This window comes from Haliaeetus albicilla, chromosome 10 (genome assembly GCF_947461875.1).
Source record: "Haliaeetus albicilla chromosome 10, bHalAlb1.1, whole genome shotgun sequence".
Classification (NCBI taxonomy): Eukaryota; Metazoa; Chordata; class Aves; order Accipitriformes; family Accipitridae; genus Haliaeetus; species Haliaeetus albicilla.
The window spans coordinates 2,805,244-2,816,563 of record NC_091492.1 but is presented as its reverse complement, the minus strand read 5'-3'; the positions used below and the strand labels follow the sequence as shown (position 1 = coordinate 2,816,563).

At 47.2% G+C, this 11,320-nt stretch overlaps 1 protein-coding gene across 2 annotated transcripts in view; it reads right to left on the bottom strand.

The window, feature by feature from the left end:
* Positions 1-2,081: 2,081 nt before the first annotated feature.
* The window catches only part of FBXO31 (F-box protein 31), a 29,750-nt gene continuing 20,511 nt past the window's right edge, over positions 2,082-11,320 (bottom strand). For both annotated transcript variants that reach the window (XM_069793321.1, XM_069793322.1), the window contains 4 exons: positions 10,982-11,091; positions 10,087-10,240; positions 9,088-9,440; positions 2,082-7,893 (listed from right to left, as the gene is read on the bottom strand). In XM_069793321.1, the coding sequence (XP_069649422.1) occupies positions 7,671-7,893; positions 9,088-9,440; positions 10,087-10,240; positions 10,982-11,091 (840 nt within the window). In that variant the 3' untranslated portion in view covers positions 2,082-7,670. The remainder of the gene's footprint in view (positions 7,894-9,087; positions 9,441-10,086; positions 10,241-10,981; positions 11,092-11,320) is intronic.

Genomic DNA, 11,320 nt, shown 5'->3' with positions numbered 1-11,320 from the left:
ACGCGTCTCCCAACAGCCAAAAATAAAACAAGTGTTAGGCAGAAAGGCAGCAGTATTGCCTTGAGAGGGAGTGGCAAAACCCAATGTTGCTTTCACACCCCATCCTTACCCCAAGGTCTCCAGCAGCTGCCAGAAGTTGGGCTCACACAGGGAACTGATTTTCAGGCACATACTTGCAGCTTGAAGAAGGGAGACCCACCTTCCTTCCTGGCTGGAACCAACAGACCTCTGACTCTGCGTTAAGACACCAAAGCCTTGTGGTTTTTAGAAACAAGCCAAGTAGGAAGAAGCAGCATCACCACAAACGGCAGCAGTGGCCTCTTTGGCAGAGCAGAAACACAGCCCTGAGAAGAGACTAAGACCCAGCTGCAAACACAGTCCCCAAGCCAGCGTGGGACGTGCCTGTTCACAGCAACCGTCTTCCCAGAGAGGGAAAAATTTACCCTTGCGCAGCCTCAGTTTCTAAGCTAACAACTACAGGGACAACCCTCTGCCGGTTTCACAGTTAACAGCCCGTTAAGTGGCCGCGACACTCGGGACTTTAACCCTAGCAGATGGAAAAAGCAGTTCATCCATCACCAAGCCGGGAGGAGGAACCCACCTGCTGAGGAAGAACCTCTGCCAGGTCACAGATACCTCCTCACTCCTCGACCAGGGCCCGTGGCAAAGAAGGCGAGACTTACCCCTGTGCCGCCCCAGCTCCTCTCCAGGAGGTGTTAAGCCGCCCAGCACCGAACCTTCACATCTCTGAGTTTCTTTGGAAGGAGAGGGAGGGTTGCAAGCCAGCATTTGGGAGGTGCATGTGGTTGGTATTCAAAAATGCTGCCACTTGAGAAACTACATTTGGGCTCCTCGAAGGCCAAACATATGGTAGGAGTTACTGCATGCTTATTAGACATGTTTTACTATTTTCTCTTGCTAAGGCTTGAACGACTGTGCGATTGTATGTAGAACACTTCACATAAAGCAGCGGGGTCAGATGTGCCTTCAGCACCAGAAAATTAACGCACAGGATTAGCGGAAGACATTGGTGGTAAAAAAAGAAAAAGGGGGGTGGGAAATGGACTGCACTCAAGGAGCTGCAACAGTGCACTCTGGCCTTGATTAACTACCAGCATTAAGGCAGAGCCAGTAGTTCAAAGCTAAAACTTTCCAGATTAAAAGTTCATGCATGAACTTTGGTAGTTTAGTGCTCCATGGCCAAGGTTTGTTCTCAAAAATAATAATCTGCCAAGAAACTTACTGGCAGAATTGGATTGCAAGGCTCAAAGCACAACATCCGATCCAGTAAAGACAGGACTCGGGCCTTTCCCACCAAACTGGGGACCCTGCCATACGTCCTGGCACAAAACCAGACACAAGACCTGCTGCACGAGGACAAACGACTCCCCGGTGGCAGCTGAGCTCATGCCACAAGTTGTCCCATTTCAACATAATCACTCTTTTGGAAAATCAGTGAAAGCAGTTCAGATCTGAGGTGGGTGTGAATTTGAAGGGGGGGGGGACGGGACATGAAAAAACGCATAAGAAATACAGACAACTCTTAGCCTGATTCCATAAAGAAGGGGGCTTACACCATCACATTGCCTCCCCCTCCCCATTCCTTGTATTAGTTTTGCATAAGCTGACCTCTTTCAGACTAAGCGGAAGAAAAAATAAAAAAAATAATTCAGGATTACCACACACTTCCTTTCAGAAAGAGAAAGCTGTGGCTGGAAGGGCAGAAAGACTTCGTCAGGGCTCAGGTCATTAGTTCTGCCAGCCCCAACATCTGCTGCAGGAGGGAGCTAGGCACCACGGGTACCCCAAGGTAGGAGCTGCATGGGGTAGATGCAGGAGGAAGGAACAGAAAACAGGGACAAGGGAAGAGTAGGATTTCACAGCATGAGGTGTGGGGGTTTGTGCCTTCCATCTTCAGGAAATCAGTGTAACTGCTCACCAAGTACCCAAACAAGGGAAAATTAATTCTTATTGCATGGTGGAAGACAGGCTGCTGCACATCAGAAGGGTGGAACTCACCTGCTGCTTTCCTTTGGAACAAAAAAAAAAAAAAAAAACCAAAACAAAAACCCAAACAGAAGTAAGTTCACAAAACTTTCCTTTTTATTATTTGAAATTGGAAAAGGCTCCTTGGGTAACAATGATCAGGTGTAAAAGTAACACACGCGTTTTGCTCAGCTTTCCGATACCTGGGATGAAGTATGCCAAGTGTTGCCAAGTCATGTCTGGCTTTTATACAGCCCGTTCCTCAAACTCACAAACAAAAGGAAAGGCAAAACCCCATCGCTCAGAGAGGGGAGCAGACCGGGCAGGTGAGTTGTTTAAACTACAGTTATCATGTTCCACACAGATGTTTGTGGCATGAAACCAAGGTGTTTGATGTCAAATGGCATTTTAGAAAGAAAAGCTCACCTTTTCCCCCTGCACTACTCCATGTATGAAGCAGGGATCTGGTGTTTCACCTTCATTTTTAATAAGTACCACCTTTAGAGACTTCTTTACACTCAAAGCCTGCTGGAGATACCCAGATAAATCCATCTGTGTCATGTTAAAGTGGTGAGTGCAAAATACACATGGAAACAGGGTACAACTGCTTAGGGGAAGTAGGAGTACTAATCAATGAAAAAAGTGCAGATTGCTTTAATTAAGCTAATAAACACAGTTGATCCAAGCATCTTTTCCTCAAAAATTAAAAAGACTGCAATCCAAACAAAACCCAGAATCATACATTTTAATTCAGCACACAAAAAAAAAAAAAAAAAAAAAGGTCAGTGGCACTCACAGTTTGGTAACTTATCTTCTACTCCACCGCCTGATCACACATCTCAAATATTTCACTGTCCAAATGGTAAGCTAGGCTGTCTGTCTGGCCTGCAGCACGAAGGCCAGCACACAATCCTTTGGCAGCTGAACACAACAGAAGATTATTGGCCACGTGAGCACCCAGCTACAAGACAGAGTTAATATTATCATTTCCTAAACTAGCAAGTTCAGATTATACAACCCATTTCCACACAACACCCAACACTCCCATTAAGTTCCACTAGTTTTAAATTAATAAAAAGCAATAAAAAGTCATCCTTATTGAAAAGTAAACATTGAGCCAGCTGCATTTTGTTTTTTTCCTGGTAGCTTACACCTCCAAGCACGCTTGCACATGAATTTGCTTTCTCCCCAGTACAAGGTTCCTAACTAATTGCCAACCAACCTCTGCTGTCCCATCCCAGAGTAGCCGTGGCAGTACTGCACTGTTCACTCCAGAAGGAAGCTGACAGCCAAAGCTACAGGTAATTCCGTCCCTTTTCCTCCTCCTCAATAAAAATACCCAAACCCTGACAAGTCCACGTGGACTGCACTGAGTCTCCTACAACCACAACGCCTGATCACAGCACATTTATAGCTATGAAATCAGGCCCAAGGCAAACAAACTGGATGGATGAGGACCTTTGATGCTTCTGTTTTCCAGCTGGCCAAACCCACATGTTTTGGCAACACTGAAAGCATGATCTAGGAGCACAACACAGCCCGAGCACGTAAGCCAGTCACTTGCTCATTGCTCCTGAGACAGAACTAAGCCCTAGGTCTTGCTGTGGCTATTGGGGCAATGCTGCTCTGCAACCTAATTTCAAAAGCGCTTTGCTTATTCCAAAAGGCTTCTGCCAAGAGAGTATTCCTACCCCTGACAAGTTGTTTTCCATCTTCCCCAGCACTTTCCACCCATCTGGGATCAAGAAATAAAGCCAATTGTCCCCAAGATTTTCTACAGAGCAAACAGGATGAGGACACGTCAGCACCAGAAATTTATCACCATCTGCAAGGCACCACCACACATTATCCCTGTCAACAGCTCACAGAAATATCCCAACAAGCTGGACAACTAGGGTTCAGGAAACAAGCAGGGTATGCACTGAGACATACTGTGCAGGGGGGTGGTACAGCCTGTATCAAACACGAGCAAGTACAGCAAAATACTGTACTGTCAGCACTGCTTCCCACCGGTGCCACGAGGGAAGGCAGGACCTGGGCTGTGGTCGCAACCCCCTCAGCCATGGGCGATGCTCAGATCCAAACTGCCTGCCACTAAATCTGGCTGCACACCTCTTGTTCGTTCCCCTCTCCCAAAGCTTTCAGAGCAGGAAGTTGTAACTCATCGTGTTATTCTGCTTTTCTCTGAAAGCGCTGACGTAGCCACGTACAAAGGAACCAGCAAAGGCACAGGAGCACCCAGAGTATTTATGCCAGTCTCTCAAAATTCACCATCTTAACAGCTTTCTTCACCCTAAGCCAAATCACAGGAAATTTTCTTCTGAAATGCCACAAAAGCCTGCCAGGCTTTGAGGAGCAGAAGGTGAGAAGAGAAGGCAGAGGAGGAGTATTAATACAAAATTTGCTATTTTCATTGCCTTTGCTCTAGACAGAATAAAGCCACAGTGTATCAGCAGTTTTGCCTTTAATCAGGACTAGCACATTCTGACATTTTGAGGCCAATCAGGTACGCTATAAATAAAAACATGCTACTACAGGGGCAACGCTAAGCTCTGAAAAGTTCCTGCAGGGCATCAAGCCTGTGCAAAGCCCTTCTCTCCAGCCAGCCAAGCAGGTCTCACCTTCAGAAGGGAGACCTTTAATACTGCCACTGAAAAGGTTTGGAAGGGACAAGCTACAAGCAGAACCATCTTAGCCTGGAGAACAGCAGATGCACAACCTGTGCCAACAGCCAACCAACAGGTCCTCACCCAAGTGACAAAGCAGACCTATATTCAGCACCAAGCAAAACACTCCTGCCAACTACTATCCATCGGTCTGCACTCCCCAGCAGACTCCTGAAATCAAGGGGAATTTAAGCTGCAGGTAACAACTACTCAAAGCATTTTACGACACAGCAGTGGAACATACCTACATCACCTTTACACATTCAGCCAACCCAAGACAGCAGGTTACAGGGAGGAGAGTACAGAGCCAGCATCTGTACTTAGGAGACAGTGAGTCAGGTCTCAGGCCAAGTGCTTGTAGTGCATTCAATATAGTCTGGATTTTCAATCTTACTTTAAAAACAAAAAGCAAAAACTATTAAGTCAGTTATGTAAAACTTCAGCTTTTTTTTTTTTTTTTGGGTGAGTGGGGACACTGAGGGAAGGAGGAATCCACAATCAGAGCTATGGATCCATTAGCAGCTGAAGCAGAGCTGGTTTTAGGGACAAGTGATTGAAACAGCTGCCCAAGGGGACCTCTCTCATCCCTTCAGGCTGTTAGGGAAAATAAAAAGCAGCCAACATGCTGGCTGCACCAGCCTAACAGCAAGCTCCAAGATAAACTGGCCGCCCAGATGCCGAACAGACTCCTAATGTCTTTAGGTATCCCAGAAATCCACATCATCAAGCTGGAAACCTCCATCTGCAAGATTAAGCACATGCTCTCCTTCTGCACACAGCTCAGCAGCTGCAGCAGAACGCTGAGGTGCCCGATTTTAGCTTCGGCTCACCTCTCTGCCCACACCCCAAGGCTCAGAGGACTGCCACCCTTCCTCTCTCCCAGCCCTGCATGACAGGGTGAGATCCAAGTCAAGCCTTCCCTCTGCTGATGCTGACAGGAACACCTCTAACAGGCTGCTCAGAAACAAGCTACTTTTTATAGCTTATTTACTAGAAACGATAATAGCACTTCAGATCCTCACCTCTAACACTAAGGCAGGTTTTCCACTACTGACAAAGCAGTAAGAAACAAAGAAAAAAGTGCCCCAAATCACCTTCAAATTCCCAGAGGTTTGTAAAACCATATCCAAAGAGACAGGAATTAATCCTGTGAGTGACATGACCTTCTACTCAAAGTCTCTGCCGGAGACTCGGTTCTCACACAGCTTGAGGGAACACTCAAGAGCCAGAAATGGCAAAAAGCCCTTGCGAGAGTGAGAATAAAAGCTGCTTGCTGTCAGTGAAACCAGGCAGTGACCGAAACTTCTCCACAGACAGGGCCTGAATCCTCCCAACACAACACACGTACAGACGCATTTACAAACCAAAACCTGCAGAAGATGTAAAGGCAGAGTTTTGTTAGATACCGATCTGGCTGGTAGTGGGAAGAGAAGAAACCTGGAGGTTATCATAACAGCCAGAGAGCAACTGCAACAAAGGATGTATTTTGCTTGTAACCAAGAGCTTCCTTACAAACGGCTCTTTTCTCTCCACATAAGGATCCCTATCATCTCTTCCTACACAGGATTAATAACATGCGCTGATGCAAATGCTGATGGTTTATAGCACAATTCAGAGTCTGTAGATCAGCACTGGACAGGATTTTCCTGCATAGGACAGTCTATGGGGAATCGGCTTCCTTGCCTGCAGCCCACGCTTCCCAGTGGAGCTCAGATCTGCCACACAGAATGCAGGTATCGTGGAAAGAAATTAAGCCCAGGAGCTTTCTGTGGAAGCAGCAATCATCTGGGATGAAACAAGTATGACTAGAAAGGGAACAGAAGGGTCCTGTGAGTGGAGCAGCAGCACCCACCTGTCAGGACCAACCATTAAAGGTGCCAGAACAAGCCTCAGCAATATTAGGAGAATACCGTGCCGCTCCTTCAGACTGCACAGGGCAACCTGATACAAGAAAGACACATCACGGGGATCACATCAGTACCAGCGTCATGTGGCACCTTCTGCTGCCCATCACAAACAAGAGTCAGCAGGCTGCAGTTGGGCTTATTTCACAGTCGTTTTTCTTTTTTCTCCTTCCTTTACATTTTCAGATCCACTTTAAAAGATCTGAGGTGAACCTTTCAGGTATAAAACCAGTTTGAATGCACCAGCTTCTCTGCAGTTCACACTCATTTCCAGTTCCTTACCCAGGTCCTAGAAGAAAAAAAGAATCATCTCCTCTACGCTCAGGGAGACATCCAGACCTGGAGCCCCAGGGACAGCACAGCCATCAAGCTCCAGAAGCCAGGCCAACGCTACACAGTCATTTACAGTGGGAAATCCTCCCCTTGCTGCCAAGCTGAGGGAATTTCTCAAAATGAAACCACCCACTCCAATTACTAAGCCAAGGATGCAGGTATTACACCAGCCTCACTTGACAACGCTGCACCCAGAGAAAGGTTTCTGGAGAGGAGGACATGCTTTGTCACTGCTGATGCAATTTATCATTAAGCAGTCAGCCAGTCTGCAGCGGGGGACCACACAGGTTTTCAGGAGGGTAAAGCAAGTCTCCCAGGAGGACAGATCATCCTAGAGCACAGCAAAGACTTAAATTAGTCCCTTCCCTGAAGAAGAGCTCCTTCCACAGGAGACTGCTAATGGTCAGAGCAGCGGGTTCGTGTCCATCCAGTCAATTAGATGTTCTTCTGATCCAGCTCTGACCTTGAGTTATTTTTGTTCCAATGCATTCTTTTTGCAATAAGAAAGGTCTGTTTCCTCCTCTGCAGGATCCCTTCAGCTATACAAAGCTATGTTACAGACTGGGTAACAAGGACTGCTAGGGAGCAGTGGAGAGTGGCAGGGAGGAAAGGGCAGTCATGGATATTTTAACCGGGATGTGTACATTTGGGGTAAAAAGGCTTTATTAAAAGTGCATGCTTTTATTCAGAGGTACCGAGAGCAAGGAATCCCCATCCCAGCTCTGGCTGGGGAGTGCAGCAGCCTTTGCAACCCCTAGCCCTGTCCATCACAAATCACCCATCAAGTAGCCAGCGACTGAATGTTCTTCAGCATTTCATCAAAAGCCTCACGGGAAGGCGCTTCGGCATTCTGGAAGGAGACCTTGATCCGGCTGTAGAGACTGAAGGACTTCAGCTCCAGCCAGATGAACCCAAAGCGATCGTCATCAAAGAGAACAAAAACACCTGGTGTTCGCTCGGGGCTGGTGAAGCCATGGCCAGCAATAAGCCCCGTTCCATAGAAACTGCAAGGAGAGAAGAATAGCAAAAAAGATCTGAGAACAGCCATAATTACCCAACATTTAATAAAAAAAATAAAAAAACAAACACAAAACTGTGATCAAGCAATTGTCAAACACACTGCCAGGTGCTACAGAACAGGGAGTTTTATAATCAGTCAGTTCTTACCACACAGCACAAAACACTGTTGATACCATTTTAAGAAAAGAAACTCCACTGCTATTTGGAGGTTGCTGCTTTTGGCTATTCAAATTAGCCCTTGCACACCAAGGCTGAATTTTTCTGTAGTTCAGGCCAGTAATCCATCTGAGATTTACTCCTGCTACTCAAGGATCAACCCAGGCCCAGACAATCCTCACAGAAAAGGAAGACACGTCGAGAGGGTGACCAGAGAGGCAAACCTTGCGACAAAACCCAGGGAAAGAGAGAGAAAGAAAAATCTAAAAAAAGAAAAATCTAACTGGAGCTGGGGAGGAGTAAAGGTCAGTCTAACCTCCAAGCAAGCAGCAGGTGGAGCAGGGGTTTATTCAAACACAACTCGGTTGTGACAGCAGGGGCCTTCTGGGATTAACCAGCTATTGGTAGGTTTTTCCACAAGCACAGATGTTTAGCTGAAGGTCACCTGCCTAAGCCTCAGCTTTTGGGCTCTTTTTTCCACACTTCATTTAGTATGCTGCTTCACTGACTCAAGGTCCCATTCAACAAGGCTCTCTGCATACTTGCACCCACTGCTTAGGGTGCTCAGCACCTTCCAGAGCTGGCCCCAAGGCACCAGAGGCCAGGGAGGGGTGGGAGAGAGCACCATGTTCCCACAGCCAAGGAACACAAGTGACACACACAGAAACGGGAAGCGTCTTCAACAGATCTCTAAATATACAAGCTGAGCAGCTCTGGGAAACAAAAACACATTAAAAAAAAAGCAGAAGGTGGATACAGGAGAGGTGTTAACTTCAGAACTAACAGGATAAAATCTAGCAAGGAAGCAGGATGGCAGATGACAGTGTGGTAAGAAAGAGAGGCAGCAAACAAGAGCGTGGGAGATAGGGCCGCAGCAGCAGAAAATATGAGCACAAGGGGCTGGGAGATCCACATGCAGGTAAAGGCCCAGCAAATACAGAACATGCCTCAAAGACTCCCCCCCATTCCGTTTCAAAAAGTGACTGGCACAACTGGGCTATAAAACCACTAGTCCTCGTTACCAAATTCGGCAGGTCCGGGGATAGTCTTCATTCCTCGATATGACTCCCATGGGCAACACAAAGGGCTGGGAAGCTGGTGCCTTGTCCTGGGTTGTCCCCTCCGCCCCAGCTGCAGTCTCTTCCCCCTCGGCACCTTCTCCTCCCAGGGGCTTCGCAGCAGGCTGGGAGGCAGCCTCCTCTTCCTCCTGCCTGTGTTCCTGCTCCTGCTCCTCCCGACGCAGCTGCTCCTGGACCTCCAGGACAATGCGAGAGAGTTCACTGAAATCACGAAGGTTCTCGACATCAGGTAGCTGCAGAGGATGCGCGAGGTCAATCTCCACAGTCTGCTGCCCAGCTGGGATGTTGGGATCTCCCTAGAGACAGGAAACAACAGCATGGCTGCAGAGGCAGGGTGCTACAGAGTTCAGACCTGTATCCTCCCCACGTCCATCATTTGACTTCGACACAGTTCACCCTATTCTACAATCACCGGTTTGGCAACAAAAAAAAAAACCACTCGGACCTTGTCTGCTGTTCCCTGAGCTGTCTATGTCATCTCTGCTTTCCCCCTCCGAGGAACAGAATTTTAAATCAAAAGCTACAAGCCAGGTCATACTTGCAAGGGTGAAAGTCAAAGCTGCAACTGCATTTTGTCAGAATCCCTCCCTGCATAGAGAAAGGACCTCGCCAGCCTGACTTCAGTGAGGAGCTGCCAACATTTGGTACCTACTCCTCACATACATGCAAGTGCTCTCCAGTGACCTGCTACCAGCTGCTCACAGAAAGCAGCTGGGAGGGAGAAAAAGGGAAGCGGGAGCCAGGTGTCATCATCAGAAACTTTGCAGAGCAGGTTCTAGCTACTCTGCATGTGTTAAGATTCACCCGATGCCACCAATCCCTACAAAGAACAGGGTTTGGGCTGGCAACAACCGACTACCTCCCAGACAGAAATCTCTCCTACGGATCCATGGCATCAAGAATACTTTAACAAGCATCCGAGAGAAAGAAAAATGCACTCACGGTGATTTTAGTCCCCTTCGCTTTCTTTCCATGAAAGCTCAACATGACAATCTCCAGCCCATGGCTCCCATACGTTCCTTTGAAGAGACCTGGCTTTATAAGGTCGTCGGGGCTGCTGGGAGGGAGGTAGATGCGTCGGTATGTCAAGCAGTTGCTGTGCAAAAAACAAAAGGTTAGACAGGTTAAGAGAGAATCCCTCGACATGAGGAGTGTTTCCAGTCTGCTCCTCCAGGCAGCTTTGGGATGTCATCAAGAGACAGGCGGGATCTGTGTTTTCAGCAATACCAACAAGCTTAACAGATTTCGCTTTAGACTTATGCAAGTGCTCCCTCCTTTCCCTTCTCTCTACCAGTCCTCATTAGCACACCAGGAGGCTCCTGCAGCAAGGTCACAGTAAACCTCCTCGCCCCCTAGGATTTCCAGAGAACCTAAGAGTGAAGCATATTTAAACATTTGCTACAGCAAGGTGGCTGCTATTAGAAGTTTGGAGTGACAGTTAAAAATACCCAAGTTCTCAGGGACTGTGTGATTTCTGCATAGCACGCTACAAAGCACGTTGCTTACTAATATGGATAATAAGCAGTCAGCTCCTTGGGATCACAGGTATTTGCTCTGTCTTCAAATTAAACATAGTTAAATGGCTCAAAACCACCTTACTGTGCACAGTTACTGTAAAAAACTTGGAACCTTATTATGACTGCTGTTATTACATCTCATTTCTCTGTACAACTGGAAAGGACTATGCTTCACCGTATCTTTGCACAGAGCCTGCAAAGACATAACAGCCAGAGCAATGTCCAAGCCCATTGCAAGCATCTCATCCTCAGAACAAATGATTCAATGTGCTCTTGAAGTTGCAGCAGCCTCAATACCTAGAAAGAGCTGGTGCCCTTACTCATATTGGCTGGTGTAGATAAACTTCATCAAAATGAGCTCTTGCATGTGTTCATGGAAGATGTCTTCCAGAGTCCGACCCCACTCTTCCCTTAACCACGTCCGGAATTCCTGCAGCACAAGGAGAAGAGAAAAGGGGGAAGATAAAAGGCATCTCATTTGCAACAGTGACGTACCCCAACAAGACTTTGCCTCATCAGCATGATTCATCAGCAGAGCCACAGAGAAGGCATATGCTCTGCCAAGGACAGAGGATCATGGCTGGATTTGGGAACAACATGTGTTGCTACAGAGCTGGCTTGGAAATACGCTTAACAAGTAGCGATAACAGTAACTGCCC